At 44.1% G+C, this 21772-nt stretch overlaps 1 protein-coding gene across 2 annotated transcripts in view; it reads left to right on the top strand.

Moving 5' to 3' along the window:
• Nucleotides 1-21772, top strand: part of LAMA4 (laminin subunit alpha 4) — a 188765-nt gene that overhangs the window by 105402 nt on the left and 61591 nt on the right. For both annotated transcript variants that reach the window (XM_069726155.1, XM_069726154.1), the window contains exons 9-13: nucleotides 249-400; nucleotides 4075-4185; nucleotides 5231-5342; nucleotides 20133-20300; nucleotides 21181-21377. In XM_069726155.1, coding sequence (XP_069582256.1) covers nucleotides 249-400; nucleotides 4075-4185; nucleotides 5231-5342; nucleotides 20133-20300; nucleotides 21181-21377 — 740 coding nt within the window. The remainder of the gene's footprint in view (nucleotides 1-248; nucleotides 401-4074; nucleotides 4186-5230; nucleotides 5343-20132; nucleotides 20301-21180; nucleotides 21378-21772) is intronic.

Genomic DNA, 21772 nt, shown 5'->3' with positions numbered 1-21772 from the left:
CTCCGGAGGATTTCCTACTGGCAGATTCCCTTTTAACAGAGTGATTTCTTGAACAGAGAAGCAGTCTCTAGGTCCTTCTACTGATAGGTCGAGTTTTCTAGTTGGGGTAGCCCAATTAAGATTTTAAAGAAAATGTTCAAGATGAAGATAGAAACAAAATATTACATTTTCTCAAGGGTACAGTAGAAACTGTCAAATATACAGAGAGTGTTGTCCGATGTATGTGAACTGTTCTCTTGCTTTTCTAGATTGTGATAAATGTATCTGGGACCTGATTGATGACCTCCGGCTCAGCGACTTACTTCTTAATGAAACTAGGTCAACTATACTGAGTATATCCACTGGAGTTGCAGTTAACAGAGTTCTTGGCAACATTAATTCCTCTGTCCTTTTTCTCAAGGTATAGATTTTTTTTCTTTTTCCAGAACTCAAGTAGTATTATATGGCGAAGCTCTATAATTGAATGCTTTTGCAGTTGTTTGTTAATCTAATGGCAGTCATTTAGATATTTTCTCAATGAGCAAGGTGCACTCAATTAAAAGAAAGGTGTATAAAGTAGGAACATGTCAGATTTGGTCATTAGCAATTGTATCACATAAGTGATTTTTCAGGGGTAGGGTGTTCCCTTGGTAAACCCATTGACAGTGCGATCGCTAAGTGCTGTCTTGTTGCCATGTAATCAGGGGGCCTAACCAGGTCTATATGTGTCTACTATGACCTTACAAAGGCAGGACCTGAAAGGCTACCTGTCAGGCATAATAAATTACAATACAGAGATATTTCAGTGTTTTAACAAACTGATAGGAGAATTATATGGTCAAGTCCCTGACTGCAACTAAAAGAAATAAAATGTGAATGTAAAAAAAAATCAAGATAATAAACCCTATTTTGTTACAAAGTATCATGACAAATAGTTTAATAAAAGTGTAAATAATTGCTATAGTCACAAACGTAACAACCTATTAAAAAATGAGAAGATTAATAATATGTAGTAAATTCAATGAATATATATATATACTTGTATATATATACCGTGTATATATATATATATATATATATATATATATACTGTATATCTCAATGCCAGAATAACTATTTTTTTTGCTAACCTCCTCTAAGAAATGGAAAGTAAGTTAAAGGGACACTGTCACCTGAATTTGGAGGGAACAATCTTCAGCCATGGAGGCGGGGTTTTGGGGTTTTTGATTCACCCTTTCCTTACCCGCTGGCTGCATGCTGGCTGCAATATTGGATTGAAGTTCATTCTCTGTCCTCCATAGTACACGCCTGTGCTGTGCAAGATTGCACCCAACCCTATCTTAACCCTAGTCCCAAACCTAACCCTAATCCCAATTGTAACCCTAATACCAACCCTATTCCAAACCCTAATCCCAATTCTAACCCTAACTTTAGCCTCATCCCTAGCCCTAACTTTAGCCCCAATCCTAGCCCTAACTTTAGCCTCAACCCTAACCCTAGCTTTAGCCCCAACCCTAGCCCTAACCCTAACTTTAGCCCCAACCCTATCCCTAACCCTAATTTTTAGCCCCAACCCTAGCCCTAACCCTAACTTTAGCCCTAACCCTAACCCTAAATTTAGCCCCAACCCTAACCCTAAATTTAACCCTAACTCTAGCCCTAACTTTAGCCCCAACCCTAACCCAAGCCCTAAGGCTACTTTCACACTTGCGTCGTGTGGCATCCATTGCAATCCGTCGTTTTGGACAAAAAACGGATCCTGCAAATGTGCCCGCAGGATGCCTTTTTGCCCAGACTTGTATTGCCGACGGATGGCCACACGTCGCGTCTGTCGTGCACTGGATCTGTTGTGTTTTGGCAGACCGTCATCACAAAAAAAGTTCAATGTAACCTTTTTTTTGTACGTCGCGTCCGCCATTTCTGCTCATGCGTGGCCGTAACTCTGCCCCCTCCTCCCCAGGACATAGACTGGGCAGCGTATGCATTGAAAAACTGCATCCGCTGCCCACGTTGTGCACAATTTTCACAACGTGCGTCGGTACGTCGGGCCGGCGCATTGCGATGGCCCCGTACTGACGCAAGTGTGAGAGAAGCCTAACCCTAGCCCTAACCCTAAATTTAGCCCCAACCCTAACCCTAAATTTAGCCCCAACCCTAACCCTAACCCTAATTTTAGCCCCAACTCCTTTCTCCTGCCGGCCAGCAGATGGCGGTAGATGGCGGGCGCACTGCGCATGCGCCCGCCATTTTCTTTCCATATGAAGAAGCCGGCAGGCAGGAGGGGACGCAGGAGGACCCAGGGACACCGGTAAGTATGATAGGGTCCCCGAATCCCCCTATTTCTCTGTGATCGCACATCGGAGGACAAAGAGGACAAAGAATGACCGATCGCTTTTTTGGGGGGACCGCCGGTAAACAGTTAATTACCGGCGATCGCAAAACAGGGGTCGGTAAGAACCGACCCTGATCATGTTCTTTGGGGTCTCGGCTACCCCCGGCAGCCGAGACCCCAAAGATCCTCCGGGTGCTGGCCGGCGGGTGCACTGCGCACGCGTCCGCCATTTTTTTGCAGGAAGAAGATGGCGGCGCCCATCGGGAGCCACGAGGAGCACTGGGGGAGACAGGTGAGTATCGGGGGGGCTATCGGGGACCCCATTTCTCTGTCCTCTGATGTGCGATCACATCGAAGGACAGAGAAATTAAAAGGGAAATCGCGTGTTTGGTTTTTTTTGTGATCGCCGGTAAACGGTTAATTACCGGCGATCGCAACCCGGGGGTCGGTAAAAAAAACCCAAATCATGTCCTCTGGGGTCTCAGCTACCCCCGGCAACCGACACCCCAGAGAAAATCCGACCCTGGGGGGCGCTATTCTGTTTTTCCACAGCGCCGTTAATTAACGGCGCTGTGGTTTAAGTACCCTTAACTGCCGCCGTTAAAAGGCGTATCGGCGGTCGTTAAGGGGTTAAAGTGGTGATCCAAAACTAAAATGTATTTTGTTATTTTAATCCTCATTCTTTATCTATTAAAATTCAAAATTCAATCTTTTTTCTAATATATTTTAATTAAAAAGTCCCTATTGTTACCTCACTAATCTATCTAGTATAGCCTAGTGATGTCACATGCGAGGGTGGCGCTGGTCTCTGCTCACTCATTCTTTTCTTACAATGCACACTAAGGCTACATTCACATGTCCAGTAATGATTCGTTAGAACAAATCCAGCAGCAATCTATTGGCAAAAAAGTTGTGCAGACATAACTTTTTTTTTTTTTTTAAATGAACTCTGCTGGATTCGTTTTTTTAACATTGAAGTCTTTGGAAAACAGATCTTTTTTGCAAATGGATTGCTGCTGGATTCATTCTAACAGATGATTACTGAACATAAGAACATAGACTAACAGTGCGCTCTTTTCCCGTCTGGCGGGGGAGCGCATTGTCACTGTGCACTGAAAAGAGTAGTGCACAGTGACAGGAATCTACTGAGTATTCATCAAAATTGACAACTGAAGCATGGTCAGTAGAACGGAGACTAGCCCAACCCCTGAAATGAACGTCGCTGATGACGCTTCATTTTAGGGTGGGGGCAAAGGCTGTGGCAGAGACTGCTGCCTCCGGCCTCTGATGATGACTCATTTGAGTATTGCAGAAAGCACTGGGATTCTCAAACAAGGCATCATTACAAAGGAATCAGTAAAAAAATAAAGCATTTAAATAGAGTAGTGAGGGAAAAAAAGATACTTTTTAATTAAAGTATTACGGAAAAAAATCAGATGATATCAAATAGATAGAGATTTAGGATTAAAATAAATTTTAGTTTCTGACCACCCCTTTAATCAAAAAGTTGTATGGACCCTCAAATGGTAGATATGAAAAAGTCAATTTGTCCTTGCAAAAATAAGCACTTTAAAGATTTCATGTGGCAAACTAAAAACGTTACAGATCTTAGTATGTGACTGCTCAAAAACAAACAAAAAAATTATTGTCTAAAAATAGAAAATTATAATGCAAATTGTTGAATCTGGTGACATTGTAATGGTAACTTATATGATATCTCATATACTGTCATTATTTATACTATACTGTTTTATCATTTAAAGGAGAAACTAATAGAGAAGAAAAATCATTCATTGTATGAGGATCTACAGATTGATAATGTTGAAACTGAAGGAGATATTCTCCAGGGAGAAGTCAATAAACTTGCCGAGAAGGTTAGAAAAGATTGCATGCGCTTATTATTAATATGTGAGAACATTCGCTACAATGGCGATGTCGACAGATTAAGAGTGACCATTTTATATCCTCTATAGCTAGAAGTACGGAATGCTATATGCAACACATATGTATAAATTGAGTAATTTTCACTGTGCACAATTTTTGCTGATTGCCCAATATTGAGGCTTTTACCACCTAAAGCATCATTTGTGGATGTGGAAATGAGAGTCAGAGTTTTAGATTGTAATAAAGTAGATGAAGTAGGCATCATCGATTTGTGGCAAGAATAGAATGTTATATCAAATATATGAGATGCCATGTTTGCTGCTAGAAATGATCATAATGAAAGACTATGCATTAATGTGGGAAGGTATCAGGATCTAGCTAGTTTGGCCAGCAATACATTTTCATTGTTACTAATTTCTTCATCTTATTCTATAATAGAAAATCATTTATGATATTTTATACTGCTGATTTGTCCATAATGGCTATTTAGCATATACACAACAACAACACCTTATCCAGCACTTGCACTGGTGACACAAAGCCCATTTGAACATGTTAGACATCTTTTCAGGCTTTGTTTCAGTGCGCAGTGGTGTGAGGATTTACACGTCTTGTAGCCTAAGGCTGGACAACGCCTTTAATAAAACCAAATTAAAATAAATGATTATTTAAGTACAAATAAAAAAAAAAAAAAATAAATATAAAAATTGTCCCCAGAGGCGAACAATCGCTTTAATGATGGAAAGTATTAACCTTCTTGCTTTTTTCCCTTATACAATATATCTGATTAGAAAGGTACAATTCCACTAGAATCATTATTACTCATGGAATTTAGCAATATAAATATGTTTGGCAAATGACACAATTTTGTGTGTGTACTGGATCCATATAAAATGTTGACTCTGGGTGTCTGTATGTGCAGTATGTACAGCCAGCTGTGCATGGAATGTGCAGCTCAGAAATCAGAATGTGAAGCGCTTTCTGTCAATTCGGAATATAACACTGTGAACTTTTATTGACATTCGCTCTATGTAGGGAAACCGAGCACAGATAAAAAGTCAGCGGGTACACAAGGAAACCACCGAAACGTTGGACCATGCAAAGACGACTGCCGAAGAAGTTAGTGATATAGAAGATGGCGTCCAAGGTAAAGAATGTGTTACTTTTAGTTCAGTTATAGTTATTCTTCATTTATTACTGAAATTTAAGGTAAATGCTCAATGTCATAAAATATTACCTGCAATATAACAAATTATGGTGTACCTGAAGAGAAGGTAACCATGAGTAAACGTGCCATGTGCACCAGAAATGCATTGGTGTTTTTCTTTATGGACCGTTTTCGAATGTTACTACGATATGTTTTTATGACTTCCCAATAAAATGACTTCTCATTAAAGTTGAAGAATTTCTGTCTATGAGCTCCTTTGAAAAATGTTAACCTTTGACATATAGAGACATCTTTAAATCTAGAGAAAGTTTTATAGATCTAATAATATAGGTTTATTAAAAAAAAACATGAGAGCTATTTTCGCCCAATTTTTGTGCCATTTTGTGAAAAGTGCAACATTTTGAGCTAAACAGGTCAAAGATGAAGAATATGAAGCGTGCTCACCATTAAAAATAATATGACGGAATAAACAACAGCGAATATCAATTAAAAAATGAGAAGTGACGGAAATAAAAACATAAATTATGAATCGGGTCTTATGTTCTTAGATACATGGCTTCACTGCAACCATTACCAATATGTTAATTTCACATTAAGCAGGTGAATCTCTTACCTACTCACCTAAAAACCCACCCATAACATGGCTGCTTAACTCCTTCAGTACATATCTTGCCGAAAAGAAACTTATGGGTTTCGAGATTATGGAGGAAAGCAGTCTCCATGACACATATCTCCACTTACATGCCATGCCTGTGACCCTGTCTCATATTCCCCTCTTCAGCACACCACACAGGGAATTCAGGAAAGGGTATCTGCATTCCTGTGTGACCTCCGGGGCCTGTGTTCTACATGGAGCTTGAAATCTAGGAGTCCTAAGAACAGCCTAGTCACTCGGGTATTCTTACCCTTTTTCTCCCTTAACCATCCCAGAGTTGCAGGCCTAGTAGATAATATCTCAATGTATCTATGGCCCATTTTAAGGCTAGACACTCTTTCTCGATGATGGCATAGTTCTTCTCGCATGACTAGAGATTCCGGCTCAAATACAGGATGGGAAGTTCTTCTTCATTTATTACTTGATACAGCATGGCCCAAGCCAACTTCTGATGCATCTGTCTGGACCACGAACTCTTTGTTGAAGTTTGGTGCCACCAGAACCAGATGTTTACACAGAGTTCACTTCAGTTCCTGGAACGCTATCTCTGTGTCAACAGACCATTTAACTATCGTCGATTTGGTGTCTTTAAGAAGATCTGTCAATGGCGTGGCGATCATAGTGAAATTTGAAATGAATCGCCGATAGTACCCCACAATTCCAAGAAACGCCCTTACTTGCTTATTGAAAGCGGTTGCGGCCACTCTTGAATCGCCTCAATCTTGTTGATTTGCAGCTTAACTTTGCCCCTTCTGACTACATATTCTAGGTACTTGGCCTCTTCCTTCCCTATGGCACATTTTTTCAGATTTATCGTGAACCCCGCTTTTCTTAACCCCTTCATGACCTTGGGATTTTCCGTTTTTCCGTGTTTGTTTTTCGCTCCCCTCCTTCCCAGAGCCATAACTTTTTTATTTTTCCATCAATATGGCCATGTGAGGGCTTATTATTTGCAAAACGAGTTTTGCTTTTGAATGACATCATTGGTTTTACCATGTCATGTACTAGAGAACGGGAAAGAAATTCCAAGTGTAGTGAAATTGCAAAAAAAGTGCAATCCCACACTTGTTTTTTGTTTGGCTTTTTTGCTAGGTTCACTAAATGCTAAAACTGACCTACCATTATGATTCTCCAGGTCATTACGAGTTCATAGACACCAAACATGTCTAGGTTCTCTTTTATCTAAGTGGTGAAAAAAAATTCCAAACTTTGCTGAAAAAAAAAATTGCGCCATTTTCCGATACCCGTAGTGTCTCCATTTTTCGTGATCTGGGATTGGTTGAGGGCTTATTTTTTGCTTTCCAAACCAAAGTTTTTATTGATACCACTTTTATGCAGAAATGTTCTTTTGATCGCCCGTTATTGCATTTTAATGCAATGTTGCGGCGACCAAAAAAACGTAATTTTGGCGGTTCAAATTTTTTTCTCGCTATGCCATTTAGTGATCAGGTTAATCCTTTTTTTATTGATAGATCGGGCAATTCTGAACGCGGCGATACTAAATATGTGTAGGTTTGATTTTTTTTTATTTTTTTATTTTAAATGGTGAGAAAGGGGGTGATTTCAACTTTTATATTATTTTCATTTTTTTTTAACTTTTTTTTTGTTTTTACTTTTGCCATGCTTCAATAGCCTCCATGGGAGGCTAGAAATTGGCACAACTCAATAGTCTCAGCTTCATAGAGGCGATGATCAGATCATCTCTGTGCAGTAGAATTACTCTCTATGCAGTAGAATCATCAGATCGCTGCTATGTAGCTGAATTGCAGGCTTGCTCTGAGCGCCGACCACAGGGTGGCGCTCACAGCAGGCCGGCATCAGTAACCATAGAGGTCTAAAGAACGTCTATGGTTACTATCCTGACGCGCATCGCTGACCCCCTGATCGTGTGACGGGGTTGGCGATGCGCTCATTTCCGGCCCGATGGCCGGAAGCGCCGGTTAAATGTCACTGTCAGCGTTTGACAGCGGCATTTAACTAGTTAATAGCGGCGGGTGAATCGCGATTTCACCCAACGCTATAGCGGGCACATGTCAGCTGTTCAAAACAGCTGACATGTCACGGCTTTGATGTGGGCTCACCGTCGGAGCCCGCATCAAAGCAAGGGTTCTGACCTCGGACGTACTATCCCGTCCGAGGTCAGAAAGGTGTTAAAGCATCCAGAGCTGCCTGTACCTTTGGCAGATGACTAGCCCAGTCAGGGCTAAGGACCAGTATGTCATTGAGGTACGCTTTGGCATACTTCTTATGCGGAGCCAGGATCCAATCCATTGCCCTCTGGAAGTTGGCCGGGGCCCCCTGCAGACCGAAGGGCATCCTGGCATATTGAAAACACCCATCAGGTGTCAAGAAGGCTGCCTTCTCCTTGGCACTCTGGGACATGGGGATCTGCCAATAGCCCATCATCAGGTCCAGGGTTGTAATATACAATACCAGGGTGCAAGTCTCTCAATGAGTTCCTCCACATGAGACATCAGGTAAGCATCAAAACTAGAGACTTCATTTAGCTTGCAGTAGTCATTGCAGAACCGCCACTCACTGTCAGGCTTCAGTACGAGGACGATGGGACTCGACCATCCACTATTCAACTCCTTTATCACTCCGAGGTCTAACATCCTATTCACCTCATTGGATATCATCTCTCTCCGTGCTTCCAGAATTCAATAGGGCTTGAGGTTCACCCTTACATGCGGTTTTGTCAACACGTCATGCTCAACCACCTGCTTAAACCCTGGCAACTCTGAGAATAGGTCTGCTGCAACAGCTCCCGACACTGTTGCCTCTGGGCCGGCGTCAGAGTCTCTGCAATTGTGACATCGTACACAAGGGGTGTCCAGCGATTCTCGATCTCTCCAAGGTTTTAGCAAGTTCACATGGTAGACCTGGTGTGGCTTCCTTCACCCCGACTGGTGTGCCTTATAATTAACTTCCAAGCAAAAAAAGAGAGTGTATCCATCAAGTGTAGAAGGAACAGTGATAGATGTTTATGCAAAGAACTTCTCAATATTTAATGAATCCAAAAATGTTACATGTATAGACAAAGGTTTAACAACTCACCCCTTTAAAACTATACGTTTTGGCAGATGCCTATTTCAAATTGTACAACTTGAAAAAGGCATCTGCCGAAATGCGTAGTTTTAGGGGGGATGAGGGGTTAAATATTTCTCTATACATGTAACATTTTTTTATTCATTAAATATTGAGAAGTTCTTTGCCTAAACGTCTATCACTATTCCTTCTACGCTCGCTGGATACAGTCCCTTTTTTTGCTTGGATACAGCTGTGCTTAGTCTGGACTGAATTACTTCCGTGCTGAAGTGTCTGAAACAGCCATCATAGTGGTGAGCTGAAATTATTCATATTTTTTCCCTTGTAATTAACTTCGCCCAGTTTTTTCACCACCTTGTATAGGCCTTGCCACTTGGCTAGGAACTTTCTCTACACCGTGGGGATAAGCATTAGCACGCGGTTCCCTGGCTGGAACTGCCTCAGACTTGCTGATCGGTTATACACCCTTGCCTGAGCCTCCTGTACCTGGAGAAGATGCTCCTTCACAATAGGCATCACTTTCGCCATTCTCTCCTGCAGCTAGGCGAAATGCTCTATGATACTCCAGTATGGCGTGACCTAAGCTTCCTACGTTTCCATGAGCCCTTGCGGATGTCGACCATACAGGAGTTCGAACGGCGAGCAGCCAGTAGAGGCCTAGGGAACTTCCCTTATGGAGAAGAGTAGAAATGGAAGCAGGTAGTCCCCTCCTTGACTGTCCTTCTCAATTACCTTTTTGAGCATGGCTTTCAGGGTTTTATTGAAGCGCTCTACTAGGCCATTGGTCTGTGGATGGTACACTGAGGTTTGCAGCTGGGCAATCTAGAGGACTCTACAGAGTTCTTTCATAACCTTGCTCATGAAGCGGGTTCCTGGTCTGTCAGAATCTCTTTCGGCAGGCCCGTTGTAGCAAAAATATGGACAGGCTCCCAGGCAATACTCTTAGCTGAAGAGTTCCTTAGGGGTACTGCTTCAGGGTACCAGGTTGCATAGTCCATGACCACTAGGATATATTGGTGTCTTCGTGCAGACTTAACTAACAGACCTACTAGGTCCATGGCAATTCGCTCAAACAGGATCCCTATTACCGGTAACGGGACTAGAAGACTTCGGAAGTGCACAGAGGGAGCTGTTATCTGGCAGATGGGGGAGAACCTACCATAATTCAGGATCTCCCGATAACAACCCAGCCAATAGAACCTCTGCAGAATTCTCTCCTGTGTTTTCTCCACACCTAGATGTCCCCCAAAACATGCGAATGGGCCATGTCTAGAACCCTCTGCCGGTATGGCCCTGGAACCAACAGCTGCTTGACTATTTTACCTCCCCTCAGTGTAGTCACTCTATACAACAATTCGCTATTGACTACGAAGTGTGGGTACCTGGTGTCAGGCCCCCGACTCTTGAGCAACCCCATCAATCACAGACACATTTTAAAGGCCCCTTTTAGGGTAAGATCCTACATTTGAGAAGTCCCCAAATTTTCCCCAGAAACCCCCAGCTCAGGAACCTCAGCTTCACTGGTCACCATTTCATCCTTATCACCAGCTAGGACACACAAGGGGAACTCCTCCACCTCTGTCTGCGACGGGGATTCTTCAGGGTGGCGCTGGCTCCTGCCTGAGCCATTAGGCAACCCTACCTTTCCCAACAAGTCCCAGAACAGGCTGAAGTACCGCCCAATTTTCAAAGGGTGTAGTAAGTCTCTGACTACCCTGACCTCATGGAACTCCATACCACGGATCATTTTAATCATCAATCTGGCAACTAGGTAGTCTTTGGCATCCCCGTGGGTACAGCATACGCCCACATATTTCCCTGGGATCAACTGTTGGGAAAGTGTGACCCTTATCAAGATCACCAAACTCCCAGAGTCTACGAGTCCTGATACCAGCACTCTGTTTATGGTTACGGGGCATGACTGGGGCCCCTCTCTGGGCTGATAGTCCACACTGCAGGCTGAGCAGGCATAATGCGAGCAGCGCCTGCCCAGGCTACAATTCATCTGCTCGGCAGACATAGGACAACGGGCCGCTATGTGTCCAGGACCGTGACACTGCTAGCAGATTAGGTCTTTACCAACAACCTTTGGTAGCCACTCAGCGGCTCCTTGGGACCTCGGACTTCCCCCTGTGGTGGCTCTGTTAGCCCTCTTTTGTGACACGAGCTCCAACTGGGTATCCCGTTATGGAGATGCACCACCCCCTGGCTTCTTCAGGGACCTCTTGACCATCTTGTACCTTTCTATGAGGCACACCAGGTCATCTGCATTTTGGGGGGACTCCTTGGGCAACCCAGGTCTGCACAGACCTGGTGAGGGAATAAATCTGTCTATGATGACCCGCTCGTCCATCTGGGCTTAAGTGGAGGACTCCAGCTGTAACCATTTGTGGACCAAATGCAACAAGTTAATCATTTGTGAGCGGGGAGGTTTGTCACCACAATACGCCCAGTGATGAACCCTTTGGGCTCTGACAGACATCGTGACCCCTGAGCGTGCACTATATCTCCATTTTCAACTTGGCATATTCCCAGGCATCCTGCAAGGCCAAGTAAAAATAGGCTTTCTGGGGTTCACCTGTCAGATATGGGGCCAGCACCTCCACCCACTGCTCCAGGGGCAGCCTCTCCCGCTATGCAATCCATTCAAAACAGTCAAAAATGCCTCTATATCATCCCATCCCCTGGGGTCATCTTTTGCCTGGCTCATCTTACTGCTTTCCGGACGCACAAGTCATCACCTTGATGTGGGGGAGGGGCAGTTTCTATGCTGTGGACCTCTCATGTCAGGGGTTCCATCTGCCTTTGCTGTTGTTGCAGCTGTTGAGTTTATTGGTCTCCTGGTGCTGTTGCTGCCGGCTCAGGATAAGGTGCTTGAGTAGTTCTTCCATTTTGTCCGACCGCTGTTCCATCTCCGCTGATGCCTTAACCCAGGACATACGATTTGTCCACCGCTGCTACATGTGATCCTGGAATGTTTGCCCGAATCCAAAACACCACTTGTGGAAGGTTGGCTTACTTAGCTGCTTCTCGAGGTAGACACAGGCACATGTGGGGTTAAAGTCTCTGGGTGGTGTATTGTATCATAAACCCAAAATGGTAAAAGAAAAGACAGCATTTCAGGCTCAAAAGGAAATAAAAAGTTCATGAACAGTCCCACTCAGCACTTCTGGGCCAACACATATGGCAGCTCCCACAGGAGCATCAGCCTAGATTATTGCTTGCCTCTCACAACACAGACCCAAGAAAAAAAACTGGCTGGACATTTATTTCCCCAGCCACACCCTTGAGGTGGAGATATGGTGAGTAGGCATTCCGCCCATCTCTTACCTACTCAGCTAAAAACCTGCCCATAACATGGCCGCTTAACTCATTTAGCACATATCATGGTGAAAAGAAACTTATGGGTTTCTAGATCACGGAGAAAAGCAGTCTCCGTGACACATATCTCCCCTCACATACTGTACTGTGCCAGTGACCCTGTCACAGTACCCTACTATTCAAAAAGCAAAGAATCACACTACCAAGGGAAATGTTAGTTTCTAGCAATGTCAAACTCAAACCCATTTACGGTATCCTCTTCTGATAAAAGCCAAGAGCCACTGACTGCTGACTGTAGACTGTGCATAGCTCTGTTTTGCTCCTCTTCCTTTGGCTTATGTAATCTTGAACTTCATTGACCTCTCAGTCACAACCAGTCCCACAAGTGACAGTGTCTGTTACCTCTACTTGGTGTCATTTATTCTGTATGTGATCCGATGAAGAAAAATTGATTCACTACTAAAAAAAAATGTAGAGTGCGTTACCATAATGGCATTGACTCATTTTTCAGTACAATTGATCCAGATAATGTCACTGACACAATAGACTGACACTTTCTTCTTCTCTGTTCATTATCCAATGTAGCAAATTTGCAGAGAGCAGCTGTTGATTTGGTGATTAAGGCTGATCACCACATTGAATGTCTTGACTACTGTCAGAAGTGTCTCGGCTTACGGTCTGAGGAAAGGAATACTGTGTTGCATACTAATGTAAATGATGCAAATCTCTCATGTTCTTAATAAAAAAAACACAGATAACATTTTAAAATCTGTTATTTGTAGACATAATTTACAAGTTGAATTATTTTATACATAAATTATAGACTTATTCTTGAACTGCTCCAGACAATAACATAGCAATGAGGTCAAACAGAGATAGCAGTTGTAGCTACACCCTGGTAAGGGGTAAGTGGTAACGAGGGCAAAATCCACCTGTGAAACATTAAAACACATCAGTAGTATGCCAGGTTCAGATAGCTTTAAACCTGAACTTGTAACCTGTTACATCCATATTCGAATTCACTCTTTCTACTTCTGCATCTAACGCTAGGCCATGCCCCAGTTTTAATAGGGATGACTTAAGCGAACGCTAGAGCACTTCTCTGAATGGGTTAATATCTGAGCATTGTTATCTTCTTAGCTTCCTGCTATGAGTCTTGGGCAGTGCGACACTTTATTAACACGCCTATGTTGTGAATTCTGTGATCGAACTCCCTCCTGTGGTCATGAATGGTACTTTGGCGAATTCTGTCCATGGACTCCCTCTGGTGGCTGTGAGTGGAGCTGCTGCTTCTGAGGTTCCTTCCACAGGTGACGGAATTTATTCTTTGGCTGGCTGCTCTATTTAACTCCACTCGGATCGTTACTCCATGCCAGCTGTCAATGTTCTTGTACTGGTTCAGTTCGCTCTTGGATCTTTCTGGTGACCTGTCTACTCCAGCAGAAGCTAAGTCCCTGCTAGTAAATTATTTGTTCATTGTTTTCTTGTCCAGCTTGCTATAATGATTTTGCCTTGCTAGCTGGAAGCTCTGGAATGCAGAGTGGCACCTCCGCACCGTGAGTCGGTGCGGAGGTCTTTTTGTACACTCTGTGTGGTCTTTTGTAGTTTTTTGTGCTGACCGCAAAGATACCTTTCCTATCCTCTGTCTGTTTAGTAAGTCGGGCCTCCCTTTGCTGTAACCTGTTTCATTTCTGTGTTTGTGACTTCATCTTAACTCACAGTCAATATATGTGGGGGGCTGCCTTTTCCTTTGGGAAATTTCTCTGAGGCAAGGTAGGCTTTATTTTCTATTTCTAGGGCTAGTTAGCTCTTAGGCTGTGAAGAGGCGTCTAGGCCGTGTTAGGTACGCTCCATGGCTATTTCTAGTTGTGTGATAGGATTAGGGGTTGCGGTCAGCAGAGTTCCCACTTCCCAGAGCTTGTCCTGTGAGAGTTTAACCATCAGGTCGTTCCGGGTGCTCCTAACCACCAGGTCCATAACAGTACAGCTGGCCCAAAGTATTAATGTATCTCAATAGAGGGATAAGAGAAGTTCTGAGACCATTTTTTTTTTCTCTGCAGTGTGTTTTGTCTTTCTTTTCCCCTTAACCTCTGGGTGGTTAAGGACACAGGTGTAGATATGGACATTCAAGGTCTGTCCTCTTGTGTGGATCATCTCACTGCAAGGGTACAAAACATTCAAGATTTTGTGGTTCAGAATCCGATGTTAGAGCCTAGAATTCCAATTCCTGATTTGTTTTATGGGGATAGATCTAAGTTCCTGAATTTCAAAAATAATTGTAAACTGTTTCTAGCTTTGAAACCCTGCTCCTCTGGTGACCCCGTTCAACAGGTAAAAATCATTATTTCTTTGTTGCGTGGTGACCCTCAAGACTGGGCATTTTCCCTTGCGTCAGGAGATCCTGCATTGCGTGATGTAGATGCGTTTTTTCTGGCGCTTGGATTGCTTTATGATGAACCTAATTCAGGCAGAGAAAATCTTGCTGGCTTTGTATCAGGGTCAGGATGAAGCGGAGGTGTACTGTCAGAAGTTTAGAAAGTGGTCTGTGCTTACTCAGTGGAATGAGTGTGCCCTGGCGGCAATTTTCAGAAAGGGTCTTTCTGAAGCCATTAAGGATGTCATGGTGGGATTTCCCACACCTGCTGGTCTGAATGAGTCTATGTCTTTGGCCATTCTGATCGATCGGCGCTTGCGGGAGCGCAAAGCTGTGCACCATTTGGCGGTATTCCCTGAGCATAGGCCTGAGCCTATGCAGTGTGATAGGACTTCGACCAGAGCTGAACGGCAAGAACACAGACGTCGGAATGGGCTGTGTTTTTACTGTGGTGATTCCACTCATGCCATCTCCGATTGTCCTAAGGGGTTCGCTAGGTCTGCCACCATTGGTACGGTACAGTCTAAATTTCTTTTGTCCATTACTCTGATTTGCTCTCTGTCGTCCTATTCTGTTATGGCATTTGTGGATTCAGGCGCTGCCCTGAATTTGATGGACTTGGAGTTTGCCAGGCGTTGTATTTTTTTCTTGGAGCCCTTGCAGCATCCTATTCCATTGAGAGGAATTGATGCTACGCCTTTGGCCAAGAATAAGCCTCAGTACTGGACTCAATTGACCATGTGCATGGCTCCTGCACATCAGGAGGATATTCGCTTTTTGGTGTTGCATAATCTGCATGATGTGGACGTTTTGGGGTTGCCATGGCTACAGGTCCATAATCCAGTATTGGATTGGAAATCTATGTCTGTGTCCGGCTGGGGTTGTCAGGGGGTACATGGTGATGTTCCATTGCTGTCAATTTCGCCTTCCACTCCTTCTGAAGTCCCTGAGTTTTTGTCAGATTACCGGGATGTATTTGAAGAGCCCAAATCCGGTGCCCTACCTCTTCATAGGGATTGCGATTGTGAAGGGCCGACTGTTTAATTTATCTGTGCCAGAGCACGCCGCTATGCGGAGTTATATAAAGGAATCCTTGGAGAAAGGTCATATTCGCCCGTCGTCATCACCGTTGGGAGCAGGGTTCTTTTTTGTGGCCAAGAAGGATGGCTCTTTGAGACCTTGTATTGATTACCGCCTTCTTAATAAGATCACAGTCAAATTTCAGTACCCTTTGCCGCTGTTGTCTGATTTGTTTGCTCGGATTAAGGGGGCTAGTTGGTTCACCAAGATAGATCTTCGAGGGGCGTATAATCATGTGCGAATTAAACAGGGCGATGAATGGAAAACAGCTTTTAATACGCCCGAGGGCCATTTTGAGTACCTGGTTATGCCATTCGGGCTTTCTAATGCTCCATCTGTGTTTCAGTCCTTTATGCATGACATCTTCCGAGAGTACCTGGATAGATTCATGATTGTATATTTGGATGATATTTTGGTCTTTTCGCATGATTGGGAGTCTCATGTGAAGCAGGTCAGAATGGTGTTCCAGGTCCTTCGTGCGAATTCCTTGTTTGTGAAGGGGTCGAAATGTCTCTTTGGAGTTCAGAAGGTTTCATTTTGGGGTTTCATTTTTTCCCCTTCTACTATCGAGATGGACCCTGTTAAAGTTCAGGCCATTTATGATTGGACTCAGCCGACATCTGTGAAGAGCCTGCAGAAGTTCCTGGGCTTTGCTAATTTTTACCGTCGCTTCATTGCTAATTTTTCTAGTGTTGCTAAACCGTTGACTGATTTGACCAAGAAAGGTGCTGATGTGGTCAATTGGTTCTCTGCGGCTGTAGAGGCTTTTCAGGAGTTGAAGCGTCGTTTTTCTTCTGCCCCTGTGTTGTGCCAGCCAGATGTTTCACTCCCGTTTCAGGTCGAGGTTGATGCTTCTGAGATTGGAGCAGGGGCTGTTTTGTCGCAAAGAAGTTCTGATGGCTCGGTGATGAAACCATGTGCCTTCTTTTCTAGAAAGTTTTCGCCTGCTGAGCGCAATTATGATGTTGGCAATCGAGAGTTGTTGGCCATGAAGTGGGCATTCGAGGAGTGGCGAAATTGGCTTGAAGGAGCCAAGCATCGCGTGGTGGTCTTGACGGATCACAAGAATTTGACTTATCTCGAGTCTGCCAAACGGTTGAATCCTAGACAGGCTCGATGGTCGCTGTTTTTCTCCCATTTTAATTTTGTGGTTTCGTACCTTCCGGGCTCTAAGAATGTGAAGGCTGATGCCCTGTCAAGGAGTTTTGTGCCTGACTCTCCGGGTGTTCCTGAGCCGTCGGTTATTCTCAAAGAGGGGGTAATTTTGTCTGCCATCTCCCCTGATTTGCGGCGGGTGCTGCAGAAGTTTCAGGCTGATAGACCTGACCGTTGTCCAGCGGAGAAACTGTTTGTCCCTGATAGATGGACTAGTAGATTTATCTCTGAGGTTCATTGTTCGGTGTTGGCTGGTCATCCTGGAATCTTCGGTGCCAGAGATTTGGTGGCTAGATCCTTTTGGTGGCCTTCTTTGTCACGGGATGTGCGTTCTTTTGTGCAGTCCTGTGGGACTTGTGCTCGGGCTAAGCACTGCTGTTCTCGTGTCAGTGGGTTGCTTTTGCCCTTGCCGGTCCCGAAGAGGCCCTGGACGCATATTTCCATGGATTTTATTTCAGATCTCCCTGTCTCTCAAAGGATGTCGGTCATTTGGGTGGTTTGTGATTGCTTCTCTAAGATGGTCCATTTGGTACCCTTGTCTAAATTGCCTTCCTCCTCTGATTTGGTGCCATTGTTTTTCCAGAATGTGGTTCGTTTGCATGGCATTCCAGAGAACATCGTCTCGGACAGAGGTTCCCAGTTTGTTTCGAGGTTTTGGCGGTCCTTTTGTGCTAAGGTGGGCATTGATTTGTCGTTTTCTTCGGCTTTCCATCCTCAGACAAATGGCCAAACCGAACGAACTAATCAGACTTTGGAAACATATCTGAGATGCTTTGTTTCTGCTGATCAGGATGATTGGGTGTCCTTCTTGCCTTTGGCTGAGTTCGCCCTTAATAATCGGGCCAGCTCGGCTACTTTTCAGGGCAGGTTGAGCCTTCGGACTGTCCTGGTGTGGATACTGTGGTGGACAGGTTGCAGCAGATTTGGACTCATGTGGTGGACAATTTGACATTGTCCCAGGAGAAGGCTCAACGTTTCGCTAATCGCCGGTGCTGTGTTGGTCCCCGACTTCGTGTTGGGGATTTGGTTTGGTTGTCGTCTCGTTATGTTCCTATGAAGGTTTCCTCTCCTAAATTTAAGCCTCGTTTCATTGGTCCGTATAAGATTTCGGAAGTTCTCAATCCTGTGTCATTTCATTTGGCCCTTCCAGCTTCTTTTGCCATCCATAATGTGTTCCATAGGTCGTTATTGCGGAGATACGTGGCGCCTATGGTTCCCCCCGTTGATCCTCCTGCCCCGGTGTTGGTCGAGGGGGAGTTGGAGTATGTGGTGGAGAAGATTTTGGATTCTCGTATTTCGAGACGGAAACTCCAGTACCTGGTCAAGTGGAAGGGTTATGGTCAGGAAGATAATTCCTGGGTTTTTGCCTCTGATGTTCATGCTGCCGATCTAGTTCGTGCCTTTCATTTGGCTCGTCCTGATCGGCCTGGGGGCTCTGGTGAGGGTTCGGTGACCCCTCCTCAAGGGGGGGTATTGTTGTGAATTCTGTGATCGAACTCCCTCCTGTGGTCATGAATGGTACTTCGGCGTATTCTGTCCATGGACTCCCTCTGGTGGCTGTGAGTGGAGCTGCTACGTCTGAGGTTCCTTCCACAGGTGACGGAATTTATTCTTTGGCTGGCTGCTCTATTTAACTCCACTCAGATCGTTACTCCATGCCAGCTGTCAATGTTCTTGTACTGGTTCAGTTCGCTCTTGGATCTTTCTGGTGACCTGTCTACTCCAGCAGAAGCTAAGTCCCTGCTAGTTAATTATTTGTTCATTGTTTTCTTGTCCAGCTTGCTATAATGATTTTGCCTTGCTAGCTGGAAGCTCTGGGATGCAGAGTGGCACCTCCGCACCGTGAGTCGGTGCGGAGGTCTTTTTGTACACTCTGCGTGGTCTTTTGTAGTTTTTTGTGCAGACCGCAAAGATACCTTAGCTATCTTCTGTCTGTTTAGTAAGTCGGGCCTCCCTTTGCTGTAACCTGTTTCATTTCTGTGTTTGTGACTTCATCTTAACTCATAGTCAATATATGTGGGGGGCTGCCTTTTCCTTTGGGAAATTTCTCTGAGGCAAGGTAGGCTTTATTTTCTATTTCTAGGGCTAGTTAGCTCTTAGGCTGTGAAGAGGCGTCTAGGCCGTGTTAGGTACGCTCCACGGCTTTTTCTAGTTGTGTGATAGGATTAGGGGTTGCGGTCAGCAGAGTTCCCACTTCCCAGAGCTTGTCCTGTGAGAGTTTAACCATCAGGTCGTTCCGTGTGCTCCTAACCACCAGGTCCATAACACGCCTAGCAGTCAGTTTACAGTTATTGGTTTCCCTTACTCTGGTTCACCCCTACTTCCCAGTTCTGACTCAGCTTGTGTATTCATGTCCTTGACCCTGCTTATGATTTGGCTACCTGTCTTTTGATTTTGATCCTGACTTCAACCTCTTGATTCTGTCCAGCTTTCTGTCTACTGTCTTTAGCCCACTACACTGGCCGGCAACAACTTCATGGACTCATGCCAAGGTGTCCTACATAAATTGAGATCCCTGTACAGTGGTTAAACGGTGAAGGTTCAGGGTTCCGCTGGAACCTTCTAGACAGTGTCTTGTGTAAAACCTGTCTATGGAAGCTCCATTAAGAGCTGCCTATCTGCCACTGCTTTGTTACACAATGTCATACATGGCTTATATGCTGTCAGTTGGGGTCAGGAGACCCACAATCAGCTCAGGTACAGTGGCCTGGACTGTTTTAATCCAGCCTAATAATGGCAAATAGTTGGTGGAGACTTGTTATATATTTTCAATTGGGGCCCAGCAGCTTTAGGCTACATCCTGTACTATTATCTAAAGCTGGGCATGCAAATTAGATAAATATTGGCTGATCATGTTTTTTTTGGCTGGATCAGCCTACCATGTCTTTATGTGGACCTCTATGCTCTCCCCCAATGATAGCTGGGTGGTTTAACCACAGATATAGTGGTGTCAGGCTGCAGCTTACCTTCCTCTCCTTATTTAGAATGCATGCATGACTGTGCTTATGCACAGGGTGTCGGGATACATAGCTATCCACACTGCATGGATAATGCTACACAGTTTGCCCAAAGTATGTAACTATGAGAAAAAAAACTGTTAATTTTAACATCCTTAATTGTTTACATTTTTCCACAGAAACACTTGCAAAACTAAAGCATTATGAATCATTACAAGGAGAAGTCAGTCCATCTGATCGTGTAAAGACCATGAAGGAAGCCGCACAAATGCTCAAAGACCTTGCTCGCCTAAACTTTGATTTGCAAAGGAAGCTAGTTTTGGATGAGACACAAAATGCATATTACTGTGAGTTAGCCCATGCATTTTAAGTCACCTTTTATTATTCAGCACCTAATAACCAATATGGGGCATTCCCATATCAGCTAATCATGGCTGAAATGGGAATATCAATTTCTATGAGGTGGACTCAAGTGGTAAGTGCTATGGGAAAAGCCAAGAGCGTGGTCAGTGCTATGGGAAAAGACGAGAGGGTGGTCAGTGCTATGGGAAAAGCCGAGAGGGTGGTCAGTGCTATGAGAAAAGCCGAGAGGGTGGTCAGTGTTATGGGAAAAGTTGAGAGGGTGGTGAGTGCTATGAGAAAATCCGAGAGGGTGGTCAGTGCTCTGGGAAAAGCCGAGAGAGTGGTCAGTGCTATGGGAAAATCCGAGAGGGTGGTCAGTGCTCTGGGAAAAGCCAAGAAAGTGGTCAGTGCTATGGGAAAAGCCGATTGAGTGGTCAGTGCTATGGGAAAAGCCGAGAGGGTGGTCAGTGCTATGAGAAAAGCCGAGAGGGTGGTCAGTGTTATGGGAAAAGCCGAGAGGGTGGTCAGTGTTATGGGAAAAGCCGAAAGGGTGGTCAGTGCTATGGGAAAAGCCGAGAGCGTCTGTCATACTTTGCTTCCAATCTTCCTATTCACTTCAAAAGAAGTTATGGAAATAATGAGGTGAATGGAGACAAATATTAAAATATAAGCCAAGAATGTCTAAAATGAGACTTTCAATAGCCATCTTGTCAAGACTCCATGGACAGATTCATTATTTATTTCTCAAATAATGACATGTCAGGTTTCTGGCTCATAGATCCAATTGTTCTAGGTTATAACATTCCTTGGTTTGCTTCTTCTTACATGTATGTCTCATGTATGTTTCATTGATTGAGAGTGAATGACAATCTCTTAATGTTACAGTATTAACAGAGGTCCAGGAGGACTGGCTGCAGACACACAACAGTACTCTATCTCTATTTCCTATTGTGCTGGAGCCGATCGCTGAACACAATAAAAAGCTCACTGACCTTCAAGAGGCCTTAAAGGAAGCTCAGAAGCACGTAACAAATACAACAGAGAAAAACGAGGCAAACCGTGCCAGACTACATATGCATGATGTAAGATATCTTCTATTTCCTTTAGGGAAACAAAAACTGATTACGTGGTAAAAAAAATAAGCTGTGTTTAAAATATAGTTGATAACATCAGAACAATGTTGACTTTCAGTCTGAATACTTGAGTGGTGCAGTGAATAAAGCAGTGTGGTCTCTATCTTCACGTTCTCTTGCTGTGGAGCCTGGGGCAATCAAGACATGCTGAAGTTTTTGTTTCATCACAGCTTGAGAGCCATAGGTTTGAGGCTATTGGTACATAGCATCTAAAAACAATGGAAATTTTTCAATGGAAAAATGGAAGACAAAATGTCAGTGTGTACAGAGCTTTCGGCTTCATGCACATATCTGGATTGCAGTGTTACCAGTGTGAGACATGTAGATCAGGAGAGAAAAGTGTC

This window comes from Ranitomeya imitator, chromosome 5 (assembly GCF_032444005.1).
Source record: "Ranitomeya imitator isolate aRanImi1 chromosome 5, aRanImi1.pri, whole genome shotgun sequence".
Lineage (NCBI taxonomy): Eukaryota > Metazoa > Chordata > Amphibia > Anura > Dendrobatidae > Ranitomeya > Ranitomeya imitator.
This window is presented reverse-complemented; position numbering and strand designations above follow the sequence as displayed.